At 44.2% G+C, this 17,404-nt stretch overlaps 1 protein-coding gene across 16 annotated transcripts; it reads right to left on the bottom strand.

The window, feature by feature from the left end:
• Positions 1–211: 211 nt before the first annotated feature.
• snphb (syntaphilin b) lies at positions 212–17,038 on the bottom strand. 16 transcript variants are annotated; one of them, XM_081706698.1, is made up of 7 exons: positions 16,885–17,038; positions 10,425–10,672; positions 9,305–9,954; positions 6,829–6,945; positions 5,838–5,945; positions 5,123–5,272; positions 212–4,756 (listed from the first exon to the last, which is right to left on the bottom strand). In XM_081706698.1, exons 3-7 carry the CDS (start codon positions 9,331–9,333, stop codon positions 3,127–3,129), a joined length of 2,034 nt encoding a protein of 677 aa, XP_081562824.1. In that variant the 5' UTR covers positions 9,334–9,954; positions 10,425–10,672; positions 16,885–17,038; the 3' UTR covers positions 212–3,126. The 16 variants fall into 16 exon arrangements, with proteins under 16 accessions (XP_081562824.1, XP_081562826.1, XP_035378186.2 ...); XM_081706700.1 differs by lacking the exon at positions 6,829–6,945 and adding an exon at positions 6,066–6,136; XM_035522293.2 differs by having other exon boundaries at positions 9,305–9,379.
• Positions 17,039–17,404: the final 366 nt, after the last annotated feature.

The following is a 17,404-nucleotide window of genomic DNA, read 5'->3' as shown; positions in this document are numbered from 1 at the left end:
CAACATAATTGGAGAATATAGCTTATCTGTGACCATGCACTTTTTGGGTTAGCCACCTTCTAGCTCTGTATCTGGTCAGTATCTGGCCACAGAGCCACTATTGCCTGAGGAGGAGGAGGCTGTGAGTGAAAACTAGCAGGACTACCTGCAACACCGTGTTAGTCTCACTACATCATGTCACTACCGTGTTAGTGTCACTACTACACTGAAGGTTCTGCTGTCCAAAGTGATTCATGGTCAACAGTGGAAACTGGCTAAAGATGAATGTGGTTGCTGACAAACAGTGAAGGGTATTGCAGTGTAGAATGATACACCTGCAAAGTGCACATAAAGTGCCAGCCAGGCTTACAGGGTGTATTTACTGATCAGTGAATGTAATACATTTGTACAATGTGATGTAACCTCCATAGGAAAAATGATCAATCTTACTAGTTTTTTCATTCAATACTAGGCCCTACACAATGTTGGAGGATGTAGTGCGATAATGGATTACTACAGAAATTACCTATATTAATCTTAAAAAATCAATTATAGTGGTAGAATTGCAATTTAGATATAATCTGTGAATTTTGACCCAAGCAAGGTAGCTTGCATCTACCACCAATAACACATAATACACATAATGTCTTTTGTGGTATGGTGAGGGACAATATCAAACTTATGAGTTATACCACATCACAAAAAAAATCCAGAGCATAGCAGTATGACTGATGCTGAACTGCAGTGTCATTAGTATATGGTAATAAGAGTGTCTAATAATACTTGCTCTTCTATTTATAGAGTACACATATAAAGAATGTTTCACAGCTATGTGTTGGTTTGTGGAATCCTGGCTGCTGTGTAAGTAGGGCATGTAATAACGTGGTTCATCTATTGATGCACATCAGAGTAATGGGAAGGGTGAGGTGGTGCTTTAGCGGTGTTCTATAAATCTGTTTTCATTTATCAGTCAGAGGTCACATTCTGGGATAAATGAGGCATTGAAGAGAACAAAGACTAATTCAGTAAAACTCTTAATTTGAAGATTCAGGCATACACGTATATACACACACACACACAAATTATGGTCCCCTCACTACCACATGAGGAGTCCATTATGTAAGGTAAATAATGTACATTATTATTCAACTTTACCATGAAACAGGATCCACCTACACACCTCCAGCAAAATATGGCTTTAAGAAAAGCATGACAAGGCCTTATATGTTAATTCAGCACAAACATCAGGCTTTGCAACAGCATCAAAGGTCATTTAGTCATTTAAACAGTTCCCTTGAGTGGCTAAGCAACTAGAGGTAATGGTTTGTGGTTTGTTTTTACAAGTTGTTCAAAAACCACTTGATGAAGTTAGCATTCAGATTCTTATACATATTTTGATCAGACTGGAACATACAAATGACACACAATTGCCAGTCATTTGGAATCTCAACAGACACTGAAAGATTAAAATTATGAATATATTTTAGAATCTGCCATACTTTCATTGTCTCATACGCTCCCACAAAAGAGCTGGATTGAGGCCAGCATACAGAGATAAAATTACACAGTAAAACTATCAGTGAATATTGTACCATTACACAAACCTCAACAAAAAGATTGACGTGGTTTCACGAGAGAAATGCAACAACACAAGCCAGAACGGCCTGGTAAACCCACCCTCATTTAACACACACCACAGTATAGAAATGAGCTAGTGGACAGCAAGACAACATTTCAATCTGCACATTTTAAGACGAAGGAGAGTGTAGAATGAAAGGCAACTCATTTTTGAGAAAGAAATTTACTGCAACTAAACAATCTATATTTTACTGATTATCCAATGCATTATGATTTCTACCAGATTGTACAATGTGGTTGGAGCAAAAACAGGTACACACAAATAGGTGAGTCTTGGGATTTAAATAGTGTCCTTCGTAAATATCTGACTGAGATACAAACAAAGGAAAACGGACTAAAAGTTCAAGTAGCTGCTGATAAAGTGAATTTTAGTGCAATCAATGTCAGTAAATGTCACTCCACACTGAGGCGATTGAAAAAAAAGAACATTTCCAACACATCATGATGGAAATAGGAAACATTTCCAGTGAGGACTTTGGTAACGCAAAACTCTAAAAAAGACGTTACTACAAGTACCGCTGCAGTAAAGGGAATAAGCACACTGACAGTTTCTCAAGGTGCAAAAACAACAAGTACCTCTCGGTTCATTTATAGACCTGGAATCCTGCAAGTGCCATTTTCATTAGTTTAACTTTAATGTTGCAAAACTGTCTAATTGCTTGTTCTCCGTGCATCTTTTAACCTCTTACCCTTTTCACTTGTAACAAAAAACTCCAATAATTCTTCCATACTAACTCTGTACTGTTGTTCGACCATATCCTAATAATTTGGGTTTAGAATAAGAGAATAATGTTTTTGACACTTCCTATGGACTACGTTCTAGCAGTGACAGTGTCCATCTAGGACACTGGTGGCAGAAGCAAAGCATATAACTAGCTTAGCAGTAGCAGCCAGCCTGGCTCTATAAGCTGAAAGATGACTGTCATATATCAAATGCAGTCACTTGGGCATAATGGGTAAACTACAGCACCCGATCACCTTTAGTCATACAGGTGCTTTGGCTACACTGTACAGTGCACACAACACAAACACACACAGTTATGCGTATTAGCACACAAACAGTGTTACAACCCCCGCTTCCTGGTTTAGTCCCTGCCAGCCAGAGGGGTGCACTAAGGGACAGGAACAAAGGAAGACAGAGAATCGGATGTTTGTTCGGTCCTTTACTTCACACCTGAAGGCGCAATCAGCTAGGAGGATCCATCTGCGCCATATCTGTGTGGGGAACTATGTGGAGTCAGTCAGAAGTCCCGTCGGATGTGCAGTACAGGTATACCGCAGCTTCTTGTCCTGCCAGCTCTTCTTTGGAAACCTCATACATGGCTACTTTCTCAAAGATAAGGGCTACCGCTACCATGACATGATTGGAATTAGGATTAATGATGAATCCCCTTTTCTGCTTTCACTCCTTCCAACCTTTTGTTACGAATGACAGCAGCTCAGATGGTTAACTGATGGGCCAGGGCAGTGTGGGGCTCCATGGCCCTCTCTGAAGCTCAGGGGCTGACATCATATGCTCATGCCCCCTGGCCCCCCGCCGCCTGCAGGGTAGTGGCGCAAACCGCCTCCCCGGCGGAGGGAGTGGAGGGCCACGGTGCAGCAGCCTCGGAGGAGGGACCCGAAGTGGTACATGGGCTGTCCACCGCGGCACGGGCCCCGGCACAGCCATGCCAACGTGGGCACCACGGGCACGGCCACGGCCAGCAGGTCCACCAGGAAGTGGCGGCTCCAGTAGCTCTTCACAGGGACGCCACAGACAGATGCGCTGGAGTCCTTCACTCCAGTTGCTGCTTCTTCGTCGTCTTCGTCCTCGTCCACCTCCACAACAGTAACCCCGTCAGTGCCGGCCTGCTCGGCTTGTGAGGCACTATTCTGTGCCTGGGCTGTCAGCGGGGCGGGCTCACCCGTCTCCTCTGCCAATGGAAGACATTGGGCAGGAGCGGGGCTCGGCTGTTGATCTGGAGAGGGAGCAATTTCAGAGGGGTCAGTCGGCGGAATAGCAACATTAGTCATGGAGGCAGATGCTGTTTCCACGGATGCCTTAGAACAAGACTCTGCAGTGATGTTATCCGTAAGAGTGGGCTCTGTGGCAACAGGCAGCAAAGTGGCAGACGGCATGGCAGTACCCGCCACTGGGGCTGACTTGATGGCAACAGACTCCATGACAACAGGTTCCCTAGCAAATGTGGCTGTGGTAACGGATTCCGTGGTGACCGAGTCCAGGTCATCCCCCTCATCTGACAGCCAGGTGGACGTGGGACTGCAGGCCTGCGAGCGGAACGTGCGCTCGGCGATGGTGTCCAGCTCGGAGTGGGCACCGGCAAGGCCATGAGCCGGGGCCGATACTGGCCCGTTGTCGTGCTCCGTCTGGATGCCCTGCTCGCGCAGGTGGTGCAGGTACAGGTGGTGGTGCGACAGGCAGGGGTGGCTAACGCTCACGCCAACACCCTGCGGCATCCTGCTCAGGCCGCAGCGGAGCGGCGGTCTCCGGGGTTCTCCGTAGCCCAGCGCCTCACAGGTGGCTGAGTGCGGCAGGCGTGAGCAGGCGCTCAGCAGCGAGGCCGCCTCCTCCTGCAGACAGGCGGCCTCCAGCAGCAGCTCGGCCCGGGCACTGGGGCCCCCCACCTCCCCGCAGCACACGAAACCGCTGTCCTGCGTGCCCTCGCCCGACAGGCACGGCACGTCCGATCCGCTTATGCTGCCCTCGACCTCCTGCTCTGTCGCTGCCGCCTGGTCACTCAGCTTGGTGTAGGTAGAGCTGCGAGTCAACGAGTGCGCCGGCGAGCCCACGCACGACCCCGCTGGGCCCTCGGTGACCCCCAGCCCTGCCCCCACCACCCCTCCCCGGCCCAGGGCTTCCTTGGCCTCCTTGGCCGCGCCACACTGGGCCAGCTCCGCGCTCTGCAGCAGAGTCTCCAGCCTGTGGTTCTGCAGGTTGATGTCCTGGAAACACTTCTGCACGCCCGTGTCCGTCTCACCCAGGCTGGAGCGCACCACGTCGATCACCTGTTTGAGCTGCTGGATTTCCCTGCGCGCCTCCTTCAGGGCCAGCTGTGCCTCCACACGGTGGCACTCTTCCTCGATCCAGTCCTCCTGCATCCGTGACAGCTGGGTCCGCAGTTCATCGATCTCTGTGTCCCTGGGGAGTGTTTGAGATCAAAGATCAAAGGGGTGGTGTTAGGGAAAAAGGAGAGAAAAAGTAGAGTTACACTCACTTCAGTGTGAGTCAGTATTGCTTAGGGCTGATGGACAAACCCATTAGAATGCATTAGAAAGCTGTGCACTGTTGTAATGTGGAACAAATGACCAAATGCAAAACAATTTATATGCAAAATACTCATCTGCCTGCCACATTGAGGAGAAATCTCCAGCCATAACAGATTCAAACATCAAAGAGTTTTTAATTACATGTATATATGGTGCTTTCTCCAATAAGATGTAATAAGACATGACAGTGTTTGGGGAGTTGTGGCAGTCTAGACCACAGAGCCGTAACTGTAGCTACCTGTCCTGGAGCCTTTCAATGGTATCTTTGAGCCGTGCTCGCAGATGTCTGATGCACACCTCCTTCTGCTGCAGAGGGGTAAGGTACTGCTCAGGGGGAGGGGGTTTGATACCATGGTTATCTGTGCAGGAGGTGTACTTCATATGACGTCTGGGGGAAGAGGAGGAGACAGAGAGAACAGGAGGCAGACTTTATTCATTTGATTGGGTAGTTAAACGTCCTAAATAAATCCAGCTCAGGCTCTATAAATGTCCGGATGTTGCTGCAGAATTCATTTCTCGGGGGTGCAATGTGAGAGGTTCTTTTAACAGCATCTTAGATTTGTTTTTGCACCAGTGCCACGGATAAGAAATGCAATGCCGCTGCCAAATAGCCACGCCCACGAAGTATAGTAAAAGACCTACAGCGCTATTCATTATGGAGCAAAATGCACATTGAATTTTTCTGTGGATAAATTTATGTCCCTGATAATGTGAGATGTATAAAAATAGAAAAAAAACCTCGCAGTCCATGTGAAGAAAAAAAAATTCACGACTTCTCTGTCCCAGAAAACAGTTTTGTACCAAGTTTCTTTTCTAGACATATTCCCAGCAAAGTGTTTTTCGTTGAGCTCCATAGAAGGTGTATGAGATTTCAGTATTGTACCTCACTATTACCCGTGGCCTACTTTCAACAACATGCTATCCTTATCTATTGTGAAAGAGAGGTTTCCTACCTGTGGGTGGGGCTTCCATCACTGCCCTTGCACGAGCCTGAGTTGCTGCTACTGCTGAGTGAGGCGTTGCCATAGGGATCACGGTTACTGACAGGCGCAGGGCTCTGCCTACAGTGCCACATAGTAACAGTATTAAGCAGCTCCGATGAACACACAACACAGGTCAATGGACAAACCAGCATGTCTTTGATGACACAAATTAAAAAAAACCAAAATCTATCGTCTTACGCAACATGACATCGCATGCCGACTAACATGCCACAAGACAAAGTCCACAACTCGACAGGACATGTCATCTTCTAGGACGCCGGAGATCACCACAGCCAAAACCACAGGAAAGAAAGACAAAAGGAAAAGAAGTGTGCAAAAAAAATCAAAATGATACAAGCAGATATGTGAGGCCTGTAACATAGCAAAAACAGCACGGTATGTCATGTGTGCAAACTGAAATTAGTCAAGGCCAGACAGTACAGGATGAGCAGGCAGCACAGTCAGCACGGCTGGGGGCGAATGATAATCTGGTGACTGCGTGGAGTCATTCTGCACACCATATCTGGCTTGATCAAATCCTTTCAGAGCCAGTGTCTAACCCAGTCTTATTAACTGCTCACGTGGTTGACACATTTGTTGTCAATTATATTAGTTAGATTATTATTACAAATAGACCAGAGAAGTAATAATGTTCATGTTTGGAATTTCTTGTCTAATTACATTGTAAAACTCTGTGTTTATTTTGTGACATGTTGAATTATTAACCGCCCGAAGCATTCAGTTAAAGTCGATTCAGTTATCATATGGATATGGATTTTAGGGACTACCGTCTTATTGAACTACTAATTTTAAATGTGTATAAAATACTGTGAGGAGCCTGAATCCATGCCTGGGATGGTCAGAGGGAAAGAGAGCCAAAGAGAACAGAAGAGAGCAGAAAGAGAGCAGGTGAAGACAGGAAGTGGAAGACGGAGAGAGAGGGGGATGTTAATGCTCTGACCGACAGTGGCGATCCGGAGACCTTGGGGTCAGAAATCCTCGGCTCTGCCTCATAGAGACCATAATGCCTGCTTCCATGGGACTGTAGTCTAGCTCTATAAACCTGCAATAGTCAAAACTGACCCACACACAAGAACGCAACATTACACAGGGAGCCACACACGCCCACACTCGTCCTACACACCTGCTCGGAGGTAAGCTAAGTGTTTTTGCTTTGTCATGGCAATTCGTGCTTTAAGGGTGTGCTTCACAATGGACCGGGGAAACTCCCACTGTGGAACATCTGCTCTTAGCAAATGAGCGTGACAGGGGATAAACCGCACTGTCACCCAGAATCTACCTGTGTGAAATCTGTGTGTGGTATCTTCCAACCACGTACGGTTCAGGCAGCAGAGAGGGAAGAGGTGGGAGATGAGGGGAGAACCATCTAGAGACTCTGTTGGATGGCATTAATTCTTTACAATTGCTGTCGCTTGTCTCCCTGAGTCCAGACAACACTGACTGACTTTGCAGCAGGGAACAGAGTACCACTAAAAACAGTGACACATAATCCTCTTTCCATATCATACTTTCATCTTATACTCTGCTGAAGAGCAACCTCAAATCAACACTTTGAGTTCTAGACTTAAGTTGACAATTTTTTTTCGACTACTTTTCCCCACACATTAAGTCTAGTCTTGGACTAAATCACAGCCATTCAGGATTTTCCCTTCTAGAGGAAATCCGGAAGCAGGCTTCCTCTGTGCTTGTGCACCGACCCCATTTCTCCCAACTCCCTCATGAACGTGGACGTCTTTTCCCTGCCTTTCCGTACAATACAAATATAGCCTTCTATTGCAACGTGGTTACCTCAGGTCATCTCTCCAAAAGCACAAAGCAATTAAACCAAACAAGCACAGGCATTAGGCAAATTCTATGAACAGTGGATTAAGGAAACATTGAAATGATGAATTATCTTTAATTCCCCTCAGATGTGTTCTCTCAGAGGGGAATCAAATCCTCAGCTAGAAGCTGAGTAAAAGCAATCTTCATTTTCCAGGCTGAGAGACTGGGAACTGTGGAGACAACATGGGGGACATGGTTTCACTGGACAGTGCACCATTGGTCATCTGCAAAACCAAGTGTTAAACAGGCAAAGAAGCTCTAGTACCTAAGGAAACACACCTAAAAGCCATAACATGCTCAGCTGGCATTCTGCAGCACAAGCCAACATTCTTTTTCTTTGGCAGATGGCTTCATGATAGGAAAAAAAGGAAGACAGAAGTTGGGATTTGTTGCGGAACGATTCCAAATTGTGCTCAGGCTTTAAGTAGAACAATGTGAATGTGCTACTGTCATAGAACTTGAGTTGAGAAAGCCAATAGGACTGAAAATTATAGCCAAAGTGCTCTTGAAATGTCCAGTGAACCACAGGGTTGATCCATCTCCCAACCCAGCTAGCCATATGATTGCACCGTAGTAAGAATCCACCCAAAAACCATCTAATTTAGAATGGCAAGTCTTTTCTCCAATCATAGCTCATAGCAAGTGGGCTCCCAGGCTGTGGGTGTGATTACGTTTAAGGCCACAAAGGCAAAAGGAGACGGTGAAGCAGAGGTAAGGAAAGCAGACATGAGAGAAGACATCTGATATCATTACAGATAGCATAGAGACAGAAAGCCAGGGGCACCAGGGTAAGTCCATCATATTGCTTTCTACAAGATGGACCAGCTCAAGCACAGTAATGATGATGTGGTGCATGAGGCAATCTGTTTAGCTGTGCAGAATAAAGGTAAACAGAAGAATTAGAATCGAGAGTTCTCAGTATGTTAAAGAAACTTACAATCATCAAATTCACATTTTTGTGAATATAATATGAATATCTTATGAATATAATATATATTATTATATTATATAATCAATATCTATCTATCTATCTATCTATCTATCTATCTATCTATCTATCTATCTATCTATCTATCTATCTATCTATCTATCTATCTATCTATCATTTCTTGATTTTCCAAATTTGAGAGTAATTTGATTGCAATACTTAATATCCTTGTTTGTATATCATAGTATTTGATAAATTTGACTTTAGCCTAAAGAGTTTAGAGTTTAGAGTCGGGTAAGGGCTTCATTTGGGTCTCACGGATTCTAAGTTTCGAAGCCACAGCTACAGACTAGATGGCCACTGACAGTGCAGTCCCGCCACATTTGTGAGTGGAAGCCATCTATAGACCTAGTCCTTAACCAGCCCTTAACCCCTGCACTGCAGCTGCTTATATTTTGAGGAATGGGGAGGGACAATTTAGACTAATACCTTTTCCCTGCCCATCCAGTCCTTTACATCCATAGAGGAGCTGCTTAGGGGATGGGACTAAGGGATGGTTTCGGAATGGACTTGGTCTCGGGAGTGCAAGGAGTGTTCAGTGACTAACAGCGGCGTTCTCTACCACAACCATGCCCTATGTAGGCTACTGAGGCTGGGGGCTCACGGAGGCGCTGAGGAGGGGCAGGGCAGCATTTGCTGCAAGCGCCATTTAGGCTTCAGGGCCTTCAGGGGGTTGAATCTGAGAAAAGAGACAAGACAGACAGACACAGAACAGGGCTCTACTCTGAGGAACGCTACCCCTGCTAAAAACAGCCATAGGGTTAGCTGATTAGGTGCTGATATTGCTAGTAGAAATACTAGCTCTTCCACAATCACTCTTCCATGTTTGTCAGAATGTGTTTATGGTGTAATATATATTACCATATGTCTACTTGTAGCGTGTCATTCTACTACAGTAGAGTCAGCTTACGCAGAAACCATGCCAGCAGCAAATCAAAACAGATCTGCAATATATTTTTCAACCCACTGTGCTTCTCATTACGATCAGGTAAAGTGGTAGCTAATGCAATTTCATCTACAATTAGACTAATGCATCCGGGGCTAGATGAGATTGCTAGCAGTAGTGCTGAGTACCCTGGCACGGCAGGTACTACTCCTGGCTATAAACACTCCTGAACTGCCCAGAGTGGCAGATTTAGGCAGAATGGCAGCTTAAGGCTGAAATCAATCTTTGGAGGAAATAAACAGAGACAGAGAGAAAAATGGTTAAAGAGCTAGCACAGCCATGAAAGTAGTCTGGGTGGGCTATGGAGGCTGAGAGATGAGAGAGAGAGAGAGAGAGAGAGAGAGAGAGAGAGAGTTGAACAGAAAAAAAAGCCTTGTTAGCATTAGCAAAGCACTTGTACCGATTTGAGAATGATGAAGCTTAAGAACTGCAGTTAAAATACATCGACTTTGTCCCGGCTACAAACACCATTAGGTAGTTCACGCATTCAAACAGAATCCGTCAGGCCGGATTTACAAACCATAGAAAGACACATTCATTAAGAGGTGAGAGGTATCATATATATGCACATGGCAGTTACCGTTGTCAAATGATGATGGGAGAAAAAGAGAAGAAAAGACAAGACAACAGGCAAAAAGAAAAGAGGGATTAAAGAGGTGAACGTAGAGGCCAAGTTATCTTAGAGGAGACGATGAGGATGATGATCATGATGATGAAGATGATGAAGAACCGGGGTCGTGTACTGTATAAGGAAAGGAAAAGTGGGGGGGGTGCCTACCTGTGAGGGCTGGAACCAGATCTCTTATTGACAGGCGAAGACATGGAGGCGAGTTAGCTCACGCTCTCCGCTGCCCTGATTCCCGCCCCGATATCTGGCTCGTCTCCGTCCTGCGCTCCTGCCGCCGCTCCTGACTCAGCACAGCTCGAAGGGCCTCAGTTGCAGCCGGCCCAGGGAAAGGCCACACGCTGACAGAATGCTGGAGTTGCTCCCCCTCTGGGAGAACTGGAGGCTGACAGCTCCCGCCCCTCGCACATGTCGGGAAAAGAGGGAGAACGAAGGTAACGCAGCTACCCTGCTCAGGGTCGCTGGACCGCAAATGTCTCGTGTTACTGGTGTAAACTCGCCATCCGTATAGTGTTGCTCGGTTCCAGGAAACTTCTGACATGGTGTTAGTTTGGGCTTAAGACTCATCATGTGACGTGATCAGACTGTCGGATTCAGGGCAGTGACAGGGACACAGTTGTGATACAGGAACCATCTTAGCACTTATTCAGATTCAGCCACTCTGTCCAGGGGCCACTGTTTCAGGGCACATGCACCACAAGCAACCAGACAGCCACCTCCACTCTGCATAAATGACTGGGTCTGCATTAGATACACTCCTGCATTAGATGCTTTTGATATCTGTGGCATTGAGAACAAGTAAGATCTTTCTGTTGCAGAGCATCAGCCAAGAAGCGATTAATAGATTAACAGCTCAGATCTCTTCCTCTCTCTCTCACTCACTCTCTGTCGCTCGCTCTCTCTCTCTCTCTCTCTCTCTCTCTCTCACACACACACACACACGCATGCATGCACATACAAGATACACCACTCCACACACAAACACAAGCATACCCTGAGTCAAGAAACTGCTCCCTTTTACAGCCTGAAATGCATCATTTAGTCTGATGTGACTTTTCCTCCAATCAATATGATCACTTAAGCATGTAATTCTAATTCAACATTTCTATTACAGTACATCTTGTGGGATAAAGGCAATGTGGATGTTTTATGTTTCACACATTTGTTGTAGGATACAATGGTAATGCAATTGTTAAACAATGGTTTGTTATAACATCTTATATTTACAGTGATTGCCACTGCCATTGATTCTAATTTGGCCTCATCATCACCAGGACAACGATGGGCAGAAAAACCAAAAGAAAAACATAACAATAATCTGAATTATCAAAAGCTGACCTGGCCAAGAAACATGGTAAAAATAGGTGTAGGAGAATTCACAGAGCCAAGATGATTTCACATTAAGTTCACACCTTACCAATTTTAATGCCAAGAGGTAATATGTAAGTTTCTTTGGCAGATGAATCAACTACTTTGATCAAACATTACTGAGATGAACTGCGTCGCATCGTGTTGCAGTACCATCTGAAAAAACACTGTCCATCGTATTGTTGTCTTACGTATGGCATAATCCCGAGGTTTACACCCAAGCCAGCAACCTTTGAAGTCTTCCACATTCTGACAAAGCAGATGGCTTGAAGCATTGCTACTGCCTCAGGACGTGGGAACAGCTAACGTGCAAATGAGCGGGCAAAGGAAGAAAAAAGGCTGTCTGTAGTCCTACTTTAAATTTCCCAATCGCTCCTGGGGCACACATCGAAGTTACCTCTGCTTTTTGAAGCTGGGAGACAGACGTCATCTACACACCGGGACAAGAGCAGACCCATCTGGGCCCATCACATCACGAGAGCCTATCAAAGACGCAGGAACACACCCTACCTTGCACTGCTTCAAAGTATGAGTCAGGTCATTTATGCCTGTGCCAGCAGTTTGTAGGGATAGAGTGTGTTTCCTGCAAGGCTTTGCTTTAACACTCAGAAACTTGCTGAAAATGGTTTGCCTGATGACTATATCTCTCCTCTCCCTCTCCATAAGTCAGACGCACCACATGCCTGCTATTCGCTGGAAAACGTGACCTTGACATGGCTTGCACACGCCACCCAAATCCTGATGCGTTGCTGTTTGTTGGAAAAATGACAGCCTCCATGTGCTGACCAGTCCATTCTTCTTCACGTACAGTACCGCACACCTATGCACATTGAGGGGCGAGTGCAAGACATTCAGGACATCTGCTTTGCAAGGTTGCCTAGTAGGCCAATAAGGGTATGACTGTGACAGTATAAATGGGCATCAGCAGTAGCCACTTGCTTCTTGCTAGGATCTTTGTACTGTCCTCCTGGGCACTGGCCCTTGGGCTACACTATACACTTATTGAATGTGTGAGCATGCAGATATCAGCACACCAGGCAAGGCATTATTAGCTACTGAAGCTGAGAATGTTATGAATCTGTTTTCGCCTTAGAAGAGATCTCTGATGCAAGTATGGGTGTGTGTAAAGAGTCCTTATGGATAGTGGCACTGCATCTGTGTGCAATTCGCATATACAAAATCAAGACTCAGTACCATGTTAACAGGGCGCAGTAGCTGCAGTAATGCTCAGTGGGTATCCCTCACTCACGAGTCCACACCATGCAGAGAAAGTGAGTCACTGTCTCCCTCCCCCCAGCCTCCAAACGCCACACACAAGCGTGCGTGCACCCGCACACATGCACAGCATGCGTCTGCGCATGCGCTCAAACACACACACACACACACACACACACGCAGGGCATCACAGCAATGCTCCCAATCATGTACTCTCACACTTCACAGGAGAGTGCTGGACACACAGCATGTCCTGTCTCATCTTATCTTTCTTTGCCAATTGCTTGCATCAGAATAGACAGGCTAAATCACTGATGCCTTTTTGATGTCAATCTTCATTTTAGCATATGGTGTCTGTGCAGGTCTGTGCAGCCTGTGTAGCTCTTCTACTGTCCTCCTGACTTTAGACATTGATAACTCATTCACAAATATAACAGAACATTGTAGCCCATTTAGAAATATTGATATGTTGGCATATTTATTCTAAGTTAAATATATAGCCAATCACCATCTGCCTGCAAAGCCTCTCTCTCCCAACAGATTCATTACTGTCACATCCTGTGACCACTGGCGATATTTACCACAGCATCAACATCAAAAAGCGCTGTGTCATGCTCCACCACAGAGCACGATGGCCTTGGGCAGGTTAGTAAGGCTTACCGCAGACATGAAGCAATTGGGAGTCATGCTCCAAAATGGGCATTCTGTGAACATAAATATTAGCATATACTAAGTGCTGGTTTTCTGGTCTTGGAAAAAATGTATTCCATCAAGTGGACTTTGGGTTTCTGTTCAAAGAGCTGATTAAATGGAGACTGGGGTTAATCTGGCTTTATGAAAGAGGACTTGGCTTTGCTTTAATAGAAAGCCATAAGGTAAATGTTTGTGATTGTTTTTTGGCTTGTCCATCCAATTGTCAATTTATTCATTGATTCAGTTGTTCATAAGGTATTAAGGTACAGAAAGCAAAGTAATAATAATATATTCTGCAGCAATGGACATAAGCCATGAATACTTTGAATTTAAAAGGACTGCTGCAATCTCAAGATAAACACTACTCTCCCAGAATAAGGGTGTATCAAAAAAGTATAAAGAAATCAATAGAAGCTCTGAAGAGTATTTTGAATTCTTCAATATCCCTGTCACTTTTGAGGCTTTCTCTCATGGGCAGTGTATGTTTGCTTTTTTAAAATTGTGTAAAACTCAACTGCACTGTTTAACAGAATGTTTTTCTTGTTTTTTTTTAATATATAAGAACATGCTACTTGGCAGTCTTTTGTTTTAAATTTGTATTTTGAGCCAAAGTAGTCTGTGTAATATATAACTGAATCTCTGAAATTGATAAGTTTTTGAATCTTCCTCAGAATTGAAAATGGTATCAAATTCAAAAAATGTGTGTATTGTTACACCCCTACTAGAGTCATATTACAACACAGTGAGTCACTGTCCCCCTGTCCCCAACCTCCCAACATCACTCACAAGCATGCATGTGTGCACAAGCGTGCGTACACACATGCAAAATACACCTCTGCACAACAACGAAACATTATTTACAACCCTTATCACCAAGAAAAAATTGCACCAAGCCAAATGAAGTGTGTCACTTCCTTTACACATCTAACTAATTATCAAATTACATAATCATAAATATTTGGTGCTATAAGATTAATATAAGCTTTAAAAATGTTACATGAATCAAAGGCTAAAACAAAATGAATTATAATTGCCAGCCTCCCTTAACATTTCAGGCAGCTTTGAGAGTTGAGAATTCTTTTCCCAATGTATCTCATGTACGATTCCACAATTTCCCAATGTATCCCACAAATTTGTTCTCTTTGATCTGTGTCTTTGGAAAAACACTGTGGGAAATGGTTGAATTACTTTGTAAATATTCATCTATCTATCAGTCTATCTGTGAAGTGCACTATCAAAAGTTTCATAGTACATTAATGTAAATTAATGTGTCCATGTGCAGTTCTGTAAGTCAGTTTAGAAATTTTTATGAAACCTGTTGCTTAATATAGACAATGGTAATTGTATCTGTGCCACAGTACAATGTGCTATAAGCTGTATACATTGACAACCTTAAGAACCGCTGTTTCAGGGTAACACATCATGAATCTGCACTGCAGTCTTCTTTAGTGCCATTCACCACTCTCTGCTTCACATGGGCTGCTGGAAAAACGTGAGCACCCCATAACAATGAGAAAATGAGAAACAAAAAAAATGCACCAACAAAAGTCAGCGAAACCTAGCAAGTCTGGTAGGATGGAGCTGGTTAACAGCACCATGAAAGTAACTGGACAGAGACAGTGAAGGTAACTGGCTTTTTTGTTTTGCCTCTGTGCTCTCTTACATCATCTTTGAAATGATATAATAGCTGTGGGGTTAAAGTATCCAAATATCATCTAAAATTTGAGGTTATTTTAGTACTTAAAGGATGTAAAGGGAGCCATTTTTGTACCTAGTGGACCATGCATAATTGGATAAACTCACATAACCTTTAATAATGGTCTTTTTAGTAGGCTTGCTTAATTACAAAACCCTTATGCCTTTGGTCTTGGGACTCTTTGCCTTCATTCTTGTGATCTGTGAGTTAAATGTATGCATCATAACTCACTGGTTTAATTAAAGGATAAGTAAGAATGTTGCGTATTTGTTTAGAAAAAGATAGGAGAAGGGGAATAGATCAATATTTACTGATGATCACAGCAACCTTCATGACAAATATGTCTGGGGGTGCCAAGGGAAATAAAAATAAATTAAATAAATTATGTGTTGAATAAAAACTTTGTTTAACAAAGTCACCAGTACTGATATAATCATCAGTACACACATAAAGACAAAGGATACCTTGTCAACTCACTGACAGATATGGACCATTGAGTAAATGGCCATATTTATCAGTTGTGCCAAAAGCATATCGCACATATCATTACTGGTGCAGTGTGAACACTGTACACTATATATTTGTATTAAAATCTCAAACTCTAATTGTATTAATAACTATGATTTCCTACTTTGGCACTGAAGGATGAAATTTACAGGGAAACAGGCATGTGGCTTACATGTGGAGCTGTATATAAAAATAAATAACACCACTGGGCTGCACACTGAATAGGTGAAAGTGGAGTCTCCATGGAGACGGCCACTATTCCATAGCACACTTTGATTGGTTCTCACAATATGTGCAACAATTCCCATGTGCAATGATTGGGTCTTGCAGTATGTTCTGTTAGTGGTGTGGTACAATACAGCAAGAAAATGACCCAAAAAGTAATGCTGAAAATACACTGAAGAAGTCAAGGAAAATTCCATCTTATTTCATACACCATTTCATCCGTTTGACCAACAGCACCAAAAATATTTACTTGATTTGGCGTTAGACATCCCCTTGAACCAAACACCCATGCAGAAGATCACCTGAGCTCTATTAACATGATCATGTCGGACCTGTGCAAACGAGGGCTTAATTATGATCCATTTAAGCCGGTGCAAGGTCATACCAGGCCCTAAAAATAAGAGCTCGTTGCACCTGTCACGACTCACGACTTAGCTAAACCCAGACATCCTCACGACACAAACCTTTTTGCACATTAACAAATAAAGTAACTGGTCAAAGGAAAACATAGCCAAGCATATAACATTTTGCACATTCTCCACCTGGAATACAATAAACGCGCCGAATACCACGCACACGCATTCATACGATACCCGCGAGCTGCTGGCAAACATCTGTTCTGCGCAGTCACCGCAATCTCACCTCGAGACTTCCAGACCCGAGATCAACACGCTTGCATATCGGACGAATAAAGGCAATGACGCAGTGATCCTACGTGCTTTCCAAAGATCGCAAATAAACCTCCAATATGACACATTTGCTCTTTGTGTTCTTTATACACCTGGGGCTTGCAAGTCCTCCGTGTGTCCTACTGACGGAAATCTTACTGTGCTGTCTTTTGCTATGATCTGTCAACTCACCTGTTTACATTTCCATCCTGCCTTGACAGTACGTAAAACATTTCCATACCTGGTCGCCGCCTCCCGGTTTGGTTCAAGATTCATTCATTTAAGCGGCCGCCCGACAAGGACTCCACCACAGCGGTGCGCCCGCGTGTCGCGAAGGCGCGTAGATGGGATGGGTGGCGACGGAGGATGCAGGCGCGTGAGATTTGTTTGTGAGCCGCGTGAGGAAGGGCTATCGCAGTGACAAAAGCAGCTGCGTAATATTACGTAGATCTTCTTAAAGGCGAATGCAGACTTTAAAGCAGATTCAAGGCCTCAAGCCGTTAAAAGATGGCAGGAAAAGGCCATTTGGTCCGCATACAAATCTCATTCATGCAGGCCTAACAGAACAAGCCGTGCTTTTTAATATCACCGGCAGCCTATCGCTGACACACAAAAACAAACTCCGACTTAAGATTCCATATCGTAGATTTTCGATGAATTCCAGTTTACTTTACAGTAAATTGTTACTGTCTAGTATCATACTCAAATACAGCACCATATCTTTGTAATACACTGTTGACTGACTAACTATATGAAATGAA

Source organism: Electrophorus electricus, chromosome 24 (genome assembly GCF_041902795.1).
Source record: "Electrophorus electricus isolate QZ-2024a chromosome 24, ASM4190279v1, whole genome shotgun sequence".
Taxonomy (NCBI): domain Eukaryota; kingdom Metazoa; phylum Chordata; class Actinopteri; order Gymnotiformes; family Gymnotidae; genus Electrophorus; species Electrophorus electricus.
This window is presented reverse-complemented; position numbering and strand designations above follow the sequence as displayed.

Bases quoted from the DNA above. Each gene is read 5' to 3' on its own strand.
- snphb (XM_035522293.2), bottom strand. From the start codon at position 10,468: ATGTCTTCGCCTGTCAATAAGAGATCTGGTTCCAGCCCTCACAG. The intron at 9,380-10,424 runs GTAGGCACCCCC...CTCTTTTCTCAG, and splicing joins TCTGGTTCCAGCCCTCACAG to ATTCAACCCCCTGAAGGCCC. The intron at 4,757-5,122 runs GTAGCTACAGTT...AACACTCCCCAG, and splicing joins ATTGAAAGGCTCCAGGACAG to GGACACAGAGATCGATGAAC.